The sequence below is a fragment of the Hylobates moloch genome, unplaced genomic scaffold (genome assembly GCF_009828535.3).
Source record: "Hylobates moloch isolate HMO894 unplaced genomic scaffold, HMol_V3 SCAFFOLD_19, whole genome shotgun sequence".
Lineage (NCBI taxonomy): Eukaryota > Metazoa > Chordata > Mammalia > Primates > Hylobatidae > Hylobates > Hylobates moloch.
The window spans coordinates 46,990,312-47,009,102 of NW_026652294.1; the positions used below are offsets into that span (position 1 = coordinate 46,990,312).

Here is an 18,791-nt window from a genome sequence, read left to right on the forward strand (position 1 = left end):
AGCCTAACCAACATGGAGAAATCCCATCTTTACTAAAAATACAAAACTAGCCGGGCATGGTGGCACATGCCTGTAATCCCAGCTACTTGGGACGCTGAGGCAGAAGAATCGCTTGAACCTGGGAGGCAGAGGTTGCAGTGAGCCAAGATCACGCCATTGTACTCCAGCCTGGGCAACAAGAGTGAAACTCTATCTCAAAAAAAAAAAGAAAAAAGAAAAGAAAATTAAAAAGAAAACTGAGCATATATCTCTGCAGATCAAGAAACATTGTCACATGCTATTATCAGCCAATATAGCCATACTTGCGAGTAGTGTCATTTCTCATTATTCCCAAAAGGATTGCATTCATATCGACTCTTACTAATGAAATTGCTACCTTTCACTGGGTATGGTGGCTCACGCCTGTAATCCCAGCACTTTGGGAGGCCAAGGCGGGCAGATCACTTGAGGTCAGGAGTTTGAGACCAATTTATTCCATTACTAATTCATTCCACTCTTTTTTTTTTCTTTTTTTTCTTTTGTCACCCAGGCTGAAGAGCAGTGGTGCTATCACAGCTCAATGCAGCCTTAACCTCTGGGCTCAAGCTATCCTCACATCTCAGCCTTCCGAGTAGCTGAGACCACAGGCACACGCCACCATGCTCAGCTAATTTTTTTTTTTGCAGAGATGATGTCTTACTATGTTGCCCAGGCTGGTCTTGAACTGCTAGGCTCAAGTGATCATCCCACCTTGGCCTTCCAAAGTGCTGACATTACAGGCATGAGCCACTGCCCATTCCATTCTTTTTTTTTTTTTTTTGGGACAGGATCTTGCTCTGCCTTGCAGGCTGGAGTGCAGTGGCACAATCTCGCTCACTGTAACCTCCACCTCCCAGGTTCAAGTGATCCTCCTGCCTCAGCCTCCCGAGTAGCTGGGAATACTGGCTTGCACCACCACACCTGGCTAATTTTTGTATTCTTAGTAGAGACGGAGTTTCGCCATGTTGGCCAGGCTGGTCTCGAACTCTTGGCCTAAAGTGATCCATCCACCTCAGCCTCCCAAAGTGCTGGGATTACAGGCCTGAGCCACAGTGGCCAGCCCCAGCCTATTCCATTCTTTACAGGATGCAGTCAATACTTAAAATCATATTTTAAAAAAAATCCCAAATATATTGAGTTGGAAAGAACAGAGTTAGACAAGACTAACACTTTTGAGGCTAGATCTAAATATATCTCAATATGAAAAACTTTGGGCCAGGTGTGGTGGCTCATGCCTGTAATCCTAGCACTTTGGGAGGCCAAGGCAGGCAGATTGCCTAAGTTTAGGAGTTTGAGACCACCCCGTGCAACACTGCGAAGCCCTGTCTCTACTAAAATATAAAAAATTAGCTGGGCGTGGTGGCATGCGCCTGTAGTCCCAGAGACTTGGGAGGCTGAGGCAGGAGAATTGCTTGAACCTGGGAGGCGGAGCTTGCAGTGAGCCGAGATTGTGCCACTGCACTTCAGCCTGAGCGACACAGCAAGACTGAGTCTCTTTTTTTTTTTTTTTTTGAGACGGAGTCTTTCTCTGTCCCCCAGGCTGGAGTGCGGTGGCGCGATCTCGGCTCACCGCAACCTCCACCTCCTGGATTCACGCCATTCTCCTGCCTCAGCCTCCCGAGTAGCTGGGACCACAGGCGCCCACCAACACGCCCGGCTAATTTTTTTGTATTTTTTAGTAGAGACGGGGTTTCACCGTGTTAGCCAGGATGGTCTCGATCTCCTGACCTCGTGATCCACCCGCCTCGGCCTCCCAAAGTGCTGGGATTACAGGCTTGAGCCACCGCGCCCGGCCGAGACTGAGTCTCAAAAAAAAAAAAAGAAAAAAAAGAAACGTGCTTACATTTAAAAAAATCGCAAAATACACATGGAACCAAGTCACCCAGAATGAATTACTAGAACAAAGAACAGAATCAGATATACAGACTGCAGAAACTGGAATTATTAGAAGCAGATATAAATGTTTAATATATTTAAAGAAATTAAAGAGGATACTGAAGTATGAGAAAGTAACAGACTATATTTGCAAAAGGAATGTCTACACATAAGAACAGATTAATGGACACAATGACATAATCATCTCAATACATATTTAAGACCTTAATTATAAAACTATTAACAGATAGTAAAGAAGGCCAACATATAATAAATGGAAGCATACCATAATATCAGAGACAGAAAAGCTTTATAATGGAAATGTCAGTTCTCCTTATATTAATCAGTAGAGTCAGTGAAATTCCAATAAAAATGCCAGCAAGGGCCGTGCACTGTGGCTCACGCCTGTAATCCCAGCACTTTGGGAGGCCGAGGTGGGCGGATCATGAGGTCAGGAGATCGAGACCATCCTGGCTAACACGGTGAAACCCCATCTCTGCTAAAAATACAAAAAATTAGCCGGGCATGGTGGCACATGCCTGTAGTCCCAGCTACTTGGGAGGTTGAGGCAGGAGAATCGCTTGAACCTGGGAGGCGGAGGTTGCAGTGGGCCGAGACTGTGCCACTGCACTCCAGCCTGGACGTCAGAGCGAGACTCTGTCTCAAGGGGGAAAAAAAAATGTCAGCAAGATTTTTCCTTGAACATTACCAAGCTAATTCTAAAATGTATTTGGGGGATGGGCATGGTGGCTCATCCTGTAATCCCAGCACTTTGGGAGGCCAAGGAGGGTTGATTACCTGAGGTCAAGAGTTGGAGACCAGCCTGGCCAACAAGGCAAAATCCTGTCTCTACTAAAAATACAAAAATTATCCGGGCGTGGTGGTGCATGCCTGTAGTCCCAGCTGCTTGGGAGGCTGAAGCAGGGGGATCACTTGAATCCAGGAGGTGGAGGTTACAGTGAGCCAAGATTGTCTGTGCAACAGAGTGAGGCTCTGTCTCCCCCCATAAAAAAGGTATTTGGATAAAAGGGTCAAAAACAGCAAACATACCCTGAAGAACAATCAGAAAGCTATTCATATCAGATAATAGTGCTTCTATAATATAGTATAGCTTTTTTTTTTTTTTCCCCGAGATGGAGTCTTGCTCTGTCGCCCAGGCTGCAGTGCAGTGGCGCAATCTTGGCTCACTGCAACCTCCGCCTCCCAGGTTCAAGTGATTCTCCTGACTCAGTCTCCCGAGTAGCTGGGACTACAGGCGTACATCACCATGCCCAGCTAATTTTTGTATTTTTAGTAGAGACAGGGTTTCATCATGTTGGCCAAGATGGTCTCGCTCTCTTGAACTAGTGATCCACCCGTCTCTGTCTCCCAAAGTGCTGGGATTACAGGGGTGAACCAACACGCCCGGCCTAGTGTAGCTTTTATAAGCTACAGTAATTAAGACAGGGTTGTTGACATGACTAAAGTGTATAGACCAGAATTACATGGAAATCTAATATATGAGAGCTGGCAGTGCAGTCTAGAGCAGAAAAGCTGGGCTGAATTGGTTTTCCTGACTCCAATCTTTCCTTCCAAACCATTCTCCCCATTGCCACCAGAATGAGCTTTCTTTTTTCTTTTTTAAATAGATGGGGTCTCACTATGTTGACCAGGTTGGTCTTGAACTCCTGGCCTCAAGCAATCCTCCCACTTTGGCCTCCCAAAGTGCTGGGATTACAGGTATGAGCCACCACACCCGGTCCAAGATTGAGCTTTTATTTTTGAGACAGAGTCTAGCTCTGTCACTCAGGCTGAAGTACAGTGGAGTGATCTTGGCTCACTGCAACCTCCACCTCCTGGGTTCAAGCAATTCTCCTGTCTCAGCCTCCCGAGTAGCTGGGATTACAGGCATCCACCACCACGCCCGGCTAAGTTTTGTATTTTTAGTTGAGATGGGGTTTCACCATGGTTGCCAGTCTCGTCTCGAACTACTGACCTTGTGATCCGCCCACCTTGGCCTCCCAAAGTTCTGGGATTACAGGTGTGAGCCACTGCGCCCGGCCAAGAATGAGCTTTCTAAAACACAAAACTGATTATGTTACTTCTCTACCATATATATTCAATGACATCCTAATATATAAGAGATGCATCTATTAGTAGGTATTTTAGTGGTCACATAAATTGGAGGCATACTGGATTAAACCAAGTAAAAAATTCTTACAGCAATGCTTCTCAAAGATGTTGATATTCTCATAAAGACTGTAAATGTCTACATAGAGGATAGCACATCTGGCTATTCTCCAAACTTGACCAAGGCATTTTTTATTTATCTTTTCTGAGTCAGAGTCTTGCTCTACTGCCCAGGCTGGAGTGCATGGCACCATCTCTGCTCACTGCAATCTCCGCCTACTGGGTTCAAGTGATTCTCCTGTCTCAGCCTCCTGAGTAGCTGGGATTATAGGCGTGCGCCACCACACCTGGCTAATTTTTGTATTTTTAGTAGAAATGGGGTTTCACCAAGTTGGCCAGGCTGGTCTGGAACTCCTGACCTCACGTGATGCACCTGCCTTGGCCTCCCAAAGTGCTGGGATTACTGGTGTGAGCTACTGTGCCTGGCCTCTTTTTTTTTTTTAATAGCAGCTGGATGAACTAATGTTCCTTGGAACATACACTGGGAATCAATTTAGATATTTCATCAACTGACGAGGCATACAAGGCAATGTGAGAGGCAGATTGGGTGTAATGGTTTTAGAACAGAGAAAACCCACAGGGTCCTGGCTTCTTTACACTGTAGCTGGTCACTTCAGTTGTTACTTAAACTTTGTGATTCAGTTCCCATACTTGTATAATGGAAAAAACAATAGTACCTACCTCACAGAGTTGCTGACAGGATGAAATGAGCCACCAGTAACAAAGCAATTATTATTTTTTCCCTCCTTCTCCCTTTCCCGTAAACTGAAGATCTTGTTAGAATGAATTATTCATGCAAATCCGAGAGTTACTGATGCCTTTACTACTGCTTGCTTCCTATATATATCTACTCCTATTTTTAAAGTCCAGCTCAAAAGAAAACCAGTTTGGAGATTTCCTTAATCTGAAGAGATTTAATGCTTTTTTCCATTTTGTGTCCATAGTACTTTCTCCATCAAAACATCATAGCTTTCATTATATTACAAATTAATAGCTTCCTGTTTTTCATATTAGAATGTTAAGTCAGCAGAATAGATAATGTTTAATCCACAAATGTTTGAATAACTTGTGAATTTAAAAAGTGATTTTAAAAATTAGGCCAGGAGCAGTGGCTCACGCTGTAATCCCATTATTTTGGGAGGCCAAGGCAGGTGGATCACTTGAGGAGTTCGAGACCAGCCTGGCCAACATGGTGAAACCCTGTCTCCATTAAAAATGCAAAAATTGGCCAAGTGTGGTGGCTCACGCCTGTAATCCCAGCACTCTGGGAGGCCGAGGCGGGCGAATCACGAGGTCAGGAGTTCAAGACCAGCCCAACCAACATGGTGAAACCCCGCCTCTACTAAAAACACAAAAAATTCGCTGGGCGTAGTGGCGGGCACCTGTAATCCCAGCTACTTGGGAGGCTGAGGCAGGAGAATCACTTGAACCCAGGAGGCGGAGGTTGCGGTGAGCCGAGATTGTGCCACTGCACTCCAGCCTGGGTGACAGAGCTAGACTCAAAACAAAACAAAACAAAACAAAAACAAAAACAAAAATTAGCCAGGTGTGGTGATGCATGCCTGTAGTCCCAGCTACTTGGGAGGCTGAGGCAGGAGAATCGCTTGAATCCAGGAGGTAGAGGTTGCAGTGACCCAAGATTGCACCACTGCACTCCAGCCTGGGCGACAGAGTGAGACTCCGTCTCAAAAAAAAAAAAACAAACAAACAAACAAAAAAAACACTGGGTGTGCTGGCAGACGCCTATAGTCTTAACTATTGGTAGGCTGAGGCAGGAGGATCACTTGAGCCCAAGACTTGGAGGCTGCAGGCAGCTGTGATCCAGCCAGCTTTTAGTTTTATTTATATTTTATATTGCAACTATAGGAGTCAAATTAAGCAAGTTTGTTTCAAGATTTTCAAGAGAAGCCTAGATTTTATTTGCAAAAATTACAGGTACAGCTCTTTAATAAATTCATCCTCATTTTCAATAGGTTCATAAAAATTTGGGACCAGAATTGAAAATTTTTTCAAATAAAAAATACAGAGCATGCACTTGGCACTCAATATTTTTATTGTCTTTCATTATTTCCTCTGAATCCAACTTACCATTTTGTTCTTTCTTGTATGTTATTAATGTTTGGTTTATTTTATAAAGACAGGGTCTTGCTCTGTCACCTGATATGAGAGCTGACAGTGCAGTCTAGAGGGGAAAGGCTCTAGACAGAACAAAACCCCATTTTTTTTTTTTTTTTGAGACGGAGTCTCGCTCTGTCGCCCAGGCTGAAGTGAAGTGGCCTGATCTCTGCTCACTGCAAGCTCTGCCTCCCGAGTTCACGCCATTCTCCTGCCTCAGCCTCCCGAATAGCTGGGATTACAGGCGCCCGACACCACTCCCGGCTAATTTTTTGTATTTTTAGTAGAGACGGGGTTTCACCATGTTAGCCAGGATGGTCTCGATCTCCTGACCTCGTGATCCACCCGCCTTGGCCTCCCAAAGTGCTGGAATTACAGGCGTGAGTCACAGTGCCCAGCCAAGACCCCATTTTTATAAAATAAACAAACAGGCCATGCTTGGTGGCTCATGCATGTAATCCTAGCACTTTGGGAGGCCGGGCCAGGCGGATCACCTGAGGTCAGGAGTTCGAGATCAGTTTGGTCACCGTGGTGAAACCCTGTCTCTACTGAAAATACAAACATTAGCCTGGCGTGGCTGGGCGCAGTGGCTCACACCTGTAATCCCAGCACTTTGGGAGGCCGAGGTGGGCGGATCACCTGAGGTCGGGAGTTCGAGACCAGCCTGACCAACATGGCGAAACCCCGTCTCTACTGAAAATACAAAATTGGCTGGGCGTGGTGGTGCATGCCTGTAATCCCGCTACTTGAGAGGCTGAGGCAGGAGAATCGCTTGAACCCGGGAGGCAGATGTTGCAGTGAGCCAAGATCGAACCACTGCACTCTAGCCTGAGAGACAGGGTGAGACTCCGTCTCAAAAAAAAATAATAATAATAATAATAAATAAAAATAAAAAAAACACGAATAAAGAATAAATAACATACAAGAAAAAACAAAATGGGATTCACAGGAAATAATGAAAGACAATAAAAACATTGAGTGCCAAGTGCATGCTCTCTCTATATATATACATTTTTTGAGACGGAGTCTCCCTCTGTCGCCAGGCTGGAGTGCAGTGGCGTGATCTCGGCTCACTGCAACCTTCACCTCCCGGGTTCAAGCGATTCTCCTGCCTCAGCCTCCCGAGTAGCTGGGACTACAGGCGTGGACCACCACAGCCAGCTAATTTTTGTATTTATAGGAGAGACGGGGTTTCAACATGTTGGCCAGGATGGTCTTGATCTCTTGACCTCATGATCTGCCTGCCTCGGCCTCCCAAAGTGCTCGGATTACAGGCATGAGCCACCATGCCCGGCCTGTATTTTTTATTTGAAAAAATTTTCAATTCTGGTCCCAAATTTTTATGAACCTATTGAAAATAAGGGTAAGTTTATTAAAGAGCTGTACCTATAATGTTTTGCAAATAAAATCCAGGCTTCTTTTGAAGACCCTATAACAAACTTGCTTATAATTTGACTCCTATAGTTGTAATATAAAATACAAATACAACTAAAAGCGGGCCGACTGGGTGTGGTGGCTCACACCTGTAATTCCAGCACTTTGGGAGGCCGAGGTGGGTGGATCACTTGTCAGGAGTTCGAGACCAGCCTGGCTATCATAGTGAAACCTTGGCTCTACTAAAAATACAAAAATTAGCCCAACATGTGGTGTACACTGTAGTCCCAGCTACTCGAGAGGCTGAGGTAGTAGAATTGCTTAAACTCGGGAGGTGTAGGTTGCAGTGAACTGAGATCGCGCCCCTGCACTCCAGCCTGGGTGACAACAGTCAGACTCCATCTCAAAAAGAAAACCAAACAAAAACCTCCCCCACCAAACCTAGAAGCTAAGAAAAAAATGGTAGTATTACTTGTAACTATTTGCAATTAATATTCTTAACAGAGCATCAAGTTTAGAAGAAAAGTGCTTGGGCTCCAATTCTTAATAAATACGTAAAATGGTTTACTTTTACTGGTAACAAAGGTTTTGGGGGGAGAAGATACTAAACAAATTAAGAAATTTATAAAAAATGGCCAGGTGCAGTGGTTTACGCCTGTAATCCCAGCACTTTGGGAGGCTGAGGCGGGCAGATCACAAGTTCAGGAGATCAAGACCATCCTGGCTAGCACAGTGAAACCCCATCTCTACTAAAAACAAAAAACAAACAAAAAAATTAGCTGGGCATGGTGGCGGGCGCCTGTAGTCTCAGAAAGAACGGCGTGAACCCAGGAGGCAGAACTTATAGTGAGCCGAGATTGCGCCACTGCACTCCAGCCTAGGCTACAGAGAAAGACTCCGTCTCAAAAAAAAAAAAAAAAAAAGAAATTTATAAAAAATATCAGTCAATGCTACAGAAAGTAATATATTAAGACAGATACTCTCATTAGTGCCAGTAAGAATGTAAATGGGTAGGCCAGGCGCGGTGGCTCACACTTGTAATCCCAAGCACTTTGGGAGGCTGAGGTGGGCGGATCACTAGAGGTCAGGAGTTCGAGACCAGCCTGGGTAACATAGTGAAACCTCATCTCTACTAAAAATACAAAATTAGCCCGGTGTGGTGGCATGCGCTTGTAAACCCAGCTACTTGGCAGGATGAGGCAGGAGAATCACTTGAACCTGGGTGGTGGAGGTTGCAGTGAGCTGAGATTGCGACACTGCACTCCAGCCTGGGTGACAGAGTGAGACTGTGTCAGAAAAAAAAAAAAAAAGAGTAAATTGGCATTTCGTTTTTGGGAATGTGTTTTGCATGCAAAGCCTTAAAACAGCCAATTTTAGAAATTATTACTAATGAAATAATATAAAATACATAAAGATGTTCTCTGCTCTTTGCAATAAACTAGGAAAAAACCCTCTGAATGTACAAACAATAAGGGATGATTAAGGTTTATCCCGATGAAGCCATTTAACAGGCTATACATTTAGATCTAATTAATATAGGTAGATGTTTTAAGTTTCATGAGGACACTGCTCTTATCTAGCTTTTCACTTTTGTATCCCTAGGGTATGCCCTAGCACATAAATGCCCTAGCACATAACATAAATGTTATGCCCTAGCACATAAAGAAGGCCTAGCACATAAATGTTTAATAAATATTTGGTAAATAAAAGAAAAAGTAATGTCGAGTAAAAACGACATAAAATTTTCTAAAATGTGATTTCTGTGAAGAAGCTGTATAGAAAAAGAATTGGAAAGACACACAACCAAATGGGAAAAGAGGTCATGGGCAATTTTAAAAAACAGCTTTATTGAGGTATACTTTGACATACCATAAAATTCACCCATTGTATGTGTACAGTTCAATTACTTCATTTATACAACTGTTCAATTATCACCATATTCCAGCTTGATGGTCAATATTTGCTTTGTCATTTGATCTTTTCTCTATGGTAAGCAAAAATCTATTATTTGAAAGGTTCCTTCACTGAAAGCTGGGTGGAGTTGAACTCTAAAATTACCTACAAAATTACTTTCCATCTAGTCATCTATGTCTAATTCTTCAATTTGACACATGCATGTTACTAGCACAAGCTGCATTTTAAAGGCAGCAGGAAGGTCTTTTACTATCATTATAAGTTAACTTTAAGGATTGAGCAGGCACGATACAGCATAGATTGTGTCGTGTACTATATAGTAAGGTCAATATTCTTGCTCCTTCTACAAATAAAAAAAAGTTCCACAGAATAACAAGCACAGGTGGAGTTCCCAACAGAAATGCAGGTACTGAATGCAACCAACTGCAACTGTTTCTCTGCTCCTCAATCCTACTAGCGTAGTACGCGAGCTGCCGACATCCCCCAACCCACCAGGTAAGCTGGCCGCTCCTGTCCCTAGCCTCTGAGGGGTTCAGACGTAAGACCTTCGGTGTATTCACTTAGCTCCCTAGGGAAAACGCTTCGAGAAGAAGGCGACTGAGATCGGTTAGCACTTAAATCCCTTTCAAAGCCCCAGCTCCCATCGCCCCTCCTATGGCCTCCTACCTGAAGAGAAGCAGAGCAGGTACACCCAGTGCCTTAGGCGGGCCAAGCCTAGCACTGTGGGAGCAAAAAACATGGCTTCATCGTCAGGGTGCGCTATGACCAGGAGGGTCCGGCTTTCGGCTCCCAGCCGTCCTCCCTGCTCCCGACTCTTCATTCGTTCTGAGGAGTCCCAAACCCAGAGGAAGCCCCATGCCAAGACCGCCGCCGTCACACACAGGAGCCACATTGCTTCCATGATGGATAAGCAGCATTGAGCCTGCGCAGTAGGAAAGGCTGCCTCTGACCCTGACTCCGGCTGGAAAACGGCACCTGGAGATGTTGGGTTCCGCTGTTAAGTCCCTCCCGCCGACATGCTCCGGAAGCTTGAGGTTTTAACGTTAAGGGTTCTCTTGTGTTTTAACACAGAAGTCTCCATGCCGTCCAGTTTCCTACCCTACTCCTACTACACTGTACAATCGGTTTAAAAGGAAGCGTCTTATATATAAGCTCCCATTTCTTGTAGGAAGAGTTCTTTCCTGTTCAACTCATTTTCGAGGTCATTTCTTAAAACTCGGGCCTTTCTAGTAATTATAGGGTTAGACAGCCCGTTATCCGTATGACAGTTTTCCAAAATAGCCAGTTACACCAACTTTGTTATTCCTTCTCACTTTTGGATGGCTTTTACATTTTTTTTTTTTTTTTTGAGAGGCTCTGTGGCCCAGGCTGGAGTGCAGTGGAGCGATCTTGGCTCACTGCAACCTCCGTCTCTTGGGTTCAAGCGACTCTTCTGTCTCAGCCTTCCAAGTAGCTGGGACTATAGGCGCGCGCTACCACTCCCGGCTAATTTTTGTATTTTTAGTAGAGACAGGGTTTCACCATATTAACTAGGCTGGTCTCGAACTCCTGACCTCGTGATCCGCTTGCCTCGGCCTCCCAAAGTGCTGGGATTACAGGCCTGAGCCACCGCGCCCGGCCCTTTCTTTTTTTTTTTTTTGAGACAGGGTCTGGCTCCGTCGCCGAGGCTGGAGTGCAGTGGCGCGCGATCTAGGCTCGCTGCTACTTCAGCCTCCCGCGTTCAAGCAATTCTCCCACTTCGGCCTCCCCAGTAGCTAGGATTACAGGCGCGCGCCACCACGCCCGGTTAATTTTTGTATTTTTAGTAGTGACGGGGTTTCTCCATGTTCGTCAGGCTGGTCTCGAACTCCTGACCTTAAGTGATGGGCCCGCCTCGGCCTCCCAAAGTGCTGGGATTACAAGCGTGACACACTGCGTCCGGTCGGGCCTTGCTTTTCTAAAGGAAAGTATGCGTGCGGTTACGAGGAATCGTCGTTTCCCCAGCAGGGTGAGACTGAGAGTGCACTTAACAGTCGCGAAGGCCACAGGCTCCTCTTGCAAGTAACTTAAGGTTAAGGAGCAACATCGTGGACAAATCGGCCTCGCCCGGCATTTCAGTGAGGGCTTGGTGCGAATTCCAGCCAGAGCCCTAAAAAGTATCTTGGGCAGGTCGAAATGCAACCCTCCGGCTCCCAGCCCCGAGGGAACCCGACTTCCCTCTACGTAGCTCCGGCCGGAGGAGGCCGCCGCCGCCCCGCCACGCCGCGGAGGGGTTGCAGGGTCCCTTCCACGGCCTGGCGTTTTTCCTTTTCCCACGCCTGGGGAAGGCCTCGGGCGCGCGAAACAGACGGGCTCGCGGGGGGCGCACAAGCCCAGGACACGATGGCAGCCGCGCTGGATCCGGCTGGGCGCTGCCCGGCCCCGTATCCGTCCGAGAAGACCGCCGCTGCCAGGCCTAGAGGAGACGTGATGAGACCGGGCGCGGCGCGACCCAGGAAGCTCCGCCGAGGTAGGAGAGGCGCCCGGCCAGCGGAGGGAGTCAGTCTCCCAACTCTCCGGAAGGAGGAGGAGCCGGCGCTGGAGCCGCCTTAGCCGCGGCTCCCCGGGCTGGGGGGAGGGAGAGGGGTTGAGTCAAGATGGCGGCCAAGGTGGCGAAGCAGCAGCCGCGGCGGCGGCGGCGGCCCGAGTGAGCGCCCGGCTCGCCGCGCCAAGCGAGGTCCCAGTGTAGGGCCGCGCGCCGGGGCCGCGTCCCACTCCTCAGGCCGGGGCGCCCTTCGGCTCCCACGCTTAGCCAGCTCCCGGTGAGTAGGCCCTGGCGCCTACAACCCCGGCCTCCGGGCTCCTGCTAGTCCGGGGGCTTCCGAGGGCTCCCGGGGCAGCAGCCACTGGGACGGTTTTCCGCCGGGCGGGGGGTGTCGCAGGCCTGGGCAGGTCAGGACCCGTCCTGGCCGCCTGGCCTCTTCCCCTCGGCAGCCCAGGAGAGAGCCGGGCGCGGCGGGGAGCTCGGGCTGGGCTAGCGGAGGCTTATGGAGTTTGGAGGAAGAATGGGCTGTGGCCTGGCCGGGGCTGGCCCCGAGGTGTCCTGTGCGGAGGGGCGCGCGGAGCCTACAGGGCCTGCGAGGGAGAGCGGGCAGCCGGGGCCCCGGGTGGGGCCGGCGCAGGTGGCGGGCCTGGGCTCACTGAGGCGGAGTTGGTGGCCGACTTGGGAGTGTAGAAGGGGCTAGGGAGGTTGACAGCCATGGACAAGTGCGTGCAGAGTAAATTAGTTCACCTAACAGACCGCTTCAGGGTGTAATGGCGAAGTCTGGGTACTGGTGGAGATGGCAAAGATCTGAACCCTATACCTTCTGCCGTTTATTGTTGGTGTTTTCTTAAGCGAAGTCCGTGAGTGCACCCCTTTTTGGGGAGAGAGGAATTTGAGAAACTGTAGTTGTGAAATCAGCCTTTATGGAGAGGAGACTGAATTCTTCCAATTAACTGCATCGGGAATAGTCATGTATTAAAGGAATGGATGGGAATAAGTGATATGGACGGAAACTATTTGCTCAGGAAGTGTCAGTTTTCTTTATGTGATGTTGCATGCTGCGGTGCCTCTTCAACAGAGTTAACCTTGGAGAGTAGTGGTATAGGTAATTCTAATCTTTGGGATTAGTATGTAAACCTGCATCAGATTTGCTTCTCTAATTATATCCTAATTATATTGAAATTTACATTCCTTGTGTGCACCCTGGTGAGGCAGTGATGGAAGGCTGAACATGGCACTGTGCAAGGAGCAACAAACAGGCCCGGGATTTAAAAATGCCTACAAAGATTCATTCATTCGTTTAATATATCTTGATCAATAGCTGCTGATGCTGGGTCACATGTGATTGTCCTGTGGATAACTGAAGAGTTGATAGCATTGTTTAATTTTTAACAGTTTTAAAAAATGTTTTGATGTACCTTTTCATGAAGATATTTATTGGATGAACCAACTTGTACTTGCCCGGGCTCAGGAGCAGACCAATTTTAGAATGTTATTTAGACAAGGGTAACAATTACAGAAGAAGTAACCGCAAGTTACTGGAGAGAGAAATCTTGTATCTTTTTTTCTTCTTCTGTTAACATCCGGTGGAAGTTTATTTATTTATTTTAATATTTATAGTACCCAGTTGCTTGGCCTTGCTTTAAACACACCTGTTAATGGAAATCAAGATTAATTGTATATATGGATATAGCTATGTATAAAATGCTCACAGTAGGAACTGATTACTTACAATACTAAAATACTCTTTCCTTTTACAAAAGGCTTGCCATATGTTGAACTACTCCCCCGGAGAAAATATAATACAAAGTATCTTGATTATTTCTGTAACTATGTGACATTTTGGAACCTGATCAACCTTTCTGTGCTTCAGTTTCCTCATCTTGAATATTAGGTAAACATCTACTCTCCTAGGGTTGGCTGTTGTGAGCCTAAAGGGAGTTAATAGTTATCAAATTGTTTTAAACAGATTGAAGGGGTTATATTTCTGTGAGGTGGTAACAGCTCCTTCTGGGCTCCTGTAATGTTTTTTCTGCACATCTCTCGCGGCATTTGCACTTTCTATCTTGTAGGTATTTATGTACCTATTTTATCTCTTGAGAGCAGGATAGGCCCTTCGCTGATTTTATCTTTTTTTTTTTTTTTTGAGACGGAGTCTTGCTGTGTCGCCCAGGCTGGAGTGCAGTGGCACAATCTCAGCTCATTGCAACCTCCGCCTCCGGGTCAAGCAATTCTGCTGCCTCAGCCTCCCGAGTAGCTGGGACTACAGGCGCATGCCACCATGCCTGGCTAATTTTTTTGTACTTTTAGTAGAGACGGGGTTTCACAGTGTTAGCCAGGATGGTCTCGATCTCCTGACCTTGTGATCCGCCCGCCTTGGCCTCCCAAAGTGCTGGGATTACAGGCATGAGCCACCGTGCCTGGCTTATTTTTAATTGAATATCTTGTTGGATTTAAAAAACAGTAAAATTTGTGTTTTGCCTATCCTCTTAATCAAAAAAGAAGGAAATGATGGAAATTAACTTATAGGCAAGATTAGATTAGTCAATAACTTTTTTGAAGCTTTTTTTTTTTTTTTTTTTGAGACAGGGTGTCTTTTGCCCAGGCTGCAGTACAGTGGCTCGCTGCAGCCTTGACCTCTGGACTCAGGTGATCCTTCCACCTCAGCCTCCCAAGTCGCTGGGACTACAGGCACAGGCCACCACGCCTGGTTAAATTTTTTTTTTTTTTTTTGGTAGAGAAAGGGTTTAACCATGTTGCCTAGGCTGGTCTCGAGCTCCTGGGCTCAAGCCTCAAGCGATCTGCCTGTCTCAGCCTCCCAAAGTGCTAGGATGGTAGGGGTGAGCCACTGCACCTGGCCTTAAAAGCATTAAAAAAAATTGTGTTATGAATTGGTGAGATTTTCTTTTCTTACCTTTGTTATCTGCTGTAGAAGGCAAAGGCCTTTGAATAGACTGGGGGTTGATGTAGGTGAATGTCAGGCTGTTTGTTTTTTAAAAAATATGTTTTGGTTATTTGGTTTTAATTGTATTCTGTGATCTATCTTAGTTGCAATTTCAAATTCTTATTGATGCCTGGGAATGATGGAACTCTTGCATATTTAGTTCCATCTGTTCTTTTACTTCAGATACTGGATTTTACTAGACTATGATATAAAACAACTAGTAAAGGTTGATCAGAATTTATTATGTATAGTCTTATTTGTAGATTAGAGATTCATATATTTTTGTTTACTCACTTATTCAACCAGTATGAGGTGCTTTTTATGTTCTGGCACACTACTAAATACTAGAAAGTTATAAAGTATAGTCGAGCAGATCAGTTATATTCACAAATAACTTAGTCTATAGATTATCTTTTTTTTTTCTTTGAGATGGGATCTCGCTCTTGTCACCTAGGCCGGAGGGCAGTGGCGCCATCTCAGCTCACTGCGACTTCTGCTTCCCAGGTTCAAGCGATTCTCCTGCCTCAGCCTCCTGAGTAGCTGGGATTACAGGCATGCGCCACCATGCCTGGCTAATTTTTGTATTTTTAGTAGAGACATGTTTGTCAGGCTAGTCTCGATCTCCTGACCCCATGATCTACCCGCCTTGGCCTCCCAAAGTGCTGGGATTACAGGTGTGAGCCACTGTGCCTGGCCCTATAGATTATCTTATATTTGGTCTTTTTCAGGTTTGAGGATGCAAAAAATACATGTATACATGTAAATGGTTAAGAAAACATTTTGTTTCTTTTTCTATTAGCACTTTTTAAGAGCACTGGAAAACTATGAAAAGCTTCTGTAATGTAGTAATAATCGTATGTGGAGCATCTGTTTTTTATTTTGGTTTTCTTGTGGTGGCATTTTTCCTTGAACACTTATACTGTTCTTCTACCATTTTTTTTTCCTACCCCAGTAGCTTGTGTGGTCAAAATATTACTAGAATAGTCTTCAGATACAACCTATTTTTTTTTTCTTTGCATTTGAAAGTCTGAGACTGTACAAAACACTGCAAATGTTCCTATGGAGTTCTTCAGACAGTTTGCTTCTTCCGTATGTGCTGCTGTTACTTTTATTTAACAACGATCTCAAAAACAACAAAATTGGTTAAAATAAAATGTTAATGGCAGGGCACAGTGGCTCATGCCTATAATCCTAGTACTTTGGGAGGCTGAGGTGAGAGGACCACTTGAGGCCAGGAGTTTGAGACCAACCTGCACAACAGAGCGAGATCCCATCTCTACAAAAAAATTAAAAAATTAGCAGAGTGTGCTTGTGGTCCCAGCTACTTGGGGAGCTGAGCCTGGGAGGTTGAGGTTGCAGTGAGCCGTGATCATGCCACTGCACTCACTTGAGACTGGGTGATACAGCAAGACTGTCTCTTAAAGAAAATAAAAATAAAAATAAAATAAAAAGAGCTAATTTATAGAAGGTAGAGTCAGATTATCTAGTCTTGTTTTACTTTCGATAAAACTGAAGGTCCGAGAAGTGAAGTGATTTACCTGCCTAAATTGCTAAAGTTGGGCAATAGCAGAATCTAAGTTTTTTCATATCTATTGTAGTGTTCACTGTTACACTGTATCATCCATGGGATGAATCGATTTGATGATTGACACTCAAAAATTGGCTGGGCGTGGTAGCTCACACCTGTAATCTCAGCACTTTGGGAGGCCGAGGCGGGTGGATCATGAGGTCAGGAGATCGAGACCATCCTGGCCAACATGGTGAAACTCCGTCTCTACTAAAGAAAATACAAAAAATTAGCCGGGCCTGGTGGCACGCACCTGTAGTCCCAGCTACTTGGAGAGGCTGAGGCAGGAGAATGGCATGAACCCGGGAGGTGGAGCTTGCAGTAAGCCGAGATTGCACCACTGCACTCCAGCCTGGGTGACTGAGCGAGACTCTGTCTCAAGAAAAAAAAAAAAAAAAATTGGAGTGAATAGGAAATGAGAGATTACTTTGGATATTTAGCTTAGGTATTGAATTTAAGATACTTCTTAATATTACATTTTGGCAATGAAAATATAGTTTGAAAAAATTGATACTGATCTATGTCAGTGTTACAGTGATCACCAGGAATTATTTAGTTTGCTTAATTTTTAATCTGCTTTGATGAATATCTTCTTAAACAAAAATATCTTTGAGGTTATCTGTATCCAGTGACACTTCATGGAATTTAAGTATTATAATGATGGAAATTTTATTATGCCAGTGGTTTAAATACCTCTGAGGCCCAAACAAATAGGTTAAATTATTATTATTATTATTATTATTATTATTTTTGAGGCAGCGTTTCACTCTTGTTGTCCAGGCTGGCGTGCAATGGCGCTGTCTCAGGTCACCATAACCTCTGCCTCCTGGGTTCAATTAATTCTCCTGCCTCAGCCTCCCGAGTAGCTGGGATTATAGGCATGCACCACCACGCCCCGCTAATTTTGTCTTTTTTAGTAGAGACAGGGTTTCTCCATATTGGTCAGGCTGGTCTCAAACTCCCGACCTCAGGTGATCCTCCCGCCTCGGCCTCCCAAAGTGCTGGGATTACAGGTGTGAGCCACCACACCCGGCCTACAAATAGGTTAAATTATTTTATAAATTAGCTGTTGCTTGTTTTGCCTACTCTCAGACTTCTGGATTTTTTTTTTTTTTAAGTATGAAGGATTTCAATTGTTATATTAATATAAAAGCTTAGATAAATAGCACAAACATGAACTTTTTTTTTTTTTTTTGACAGAATCTCGCTCTGTTGCCCAGGCTGGAGTGCAGTGGCACAATCTCAGCTCATTGCAACCTCCACTTCTCAGGTTCAAGCGATTCTCATGCTCAGCCTCCCAAGTAGCTGGGATTACAGGCGTATGCCACCATGCCCGACTAATTTTTGTATTTTTAGTAGAGACAGAGTTTTGCCATGTTGGCCAGGCTGATCTTGATCTCCTGGCCTCAAGTGATCTGCCCGCCTTGGCCTCCCAAAGTGTTGGGATTACAGGCGTGAGCCATCGCACTTGGCCGACTGTATTCTTTATGATTTTTTTTTTTTACATCAAAAAGCTCATTTGTAATATTCATTTTCTGTGTGTATTCATGCTATAAAATTTATTGTAATTTTTTAAAAATAGAGATGGGATCTGATTCTTTTGCCCAGCCTGGTCTTGAATTCTGGGCTCAAGTAATCCTCCCACCATGGCCTCCCAAAGTGCCGGGATTACAGGCATGAACTACCATGCCCGGCCTATAAAATTTATTGTAAAGGAGAGGGCATATTCTTATTAAGCTGATAATCTTTACATAAATACTGAAGCATGGCGTATTTCTTTATTCTACTTGGGCTATTTTGTGTTGCATTAAGAAGAATTTTTTTTTTTTTTCTTGTTACTATGCTTGTTTCTGGAATACTCCTTTCCTCCCTTACTCTTCCAAACTCTACTACGTCTAAATTTATCCTATTTTTTTTTTTTTTTTGAGACGGAGTCTCGCTCTGTCGCCCAGGCTGGAGTGCAGTGGCGCAATCTCGGCTCACTGCAAGCTCCGCCTCCCGGGTTCACGCCATTCTCCTGCCTCAGCCTCTCCGAGTAGCTAGGACTACAGGCGCCCGCCACCATGCCCGGCTAATTTTTTTTTTTTTGTATTTTTAGTAGAGACGGGGTTTCACCGTGGTCTCGATCTCCTGACCTCGTGATCCGCCCGCCTCGGCCTCCCAAAGTGCTGGGATTACAAGCGTGAGCCACCGCGCCCGGCCAATTTATCCTATTTTCCAAGGGTTTGATCACATATTACATCATCCAGGAAGTGTCTCTCCTATTCCCTCTTCTCCAAAATGTATATTTTTTATTCTGGAAACTCTTGATC

At 45.3% G+C, this 18,791-nt stretch overlaps 1 protein-coding gene across 1 annotated transcript in view; it reads right to left on the minus strand.

Moving 5' to 3' along the window:
* PIGL (phosphatidylinositol glycan anchor biosynthesis class L) overlaps window positions 1–11,929 on the minus strand; it is a 106,901-nt gene extending 94,972 nt beyond the window's left edge. The window contains exon 1 of the mRNA XM_032137852.2: window positions 10,132–11,929. Within this exon, the coding sequence (XP_031993743.1) occupies window positions 10,132–10,366 (235 nt within the window). The 5' untranslated portion in view covers window positions 10,367–11,929. The remainder of the gene's footprint in view (window positions 1–10,131) is intronic.
* Window positions 11,930–18,791: the final 6,862 nt, after the last annotated feature.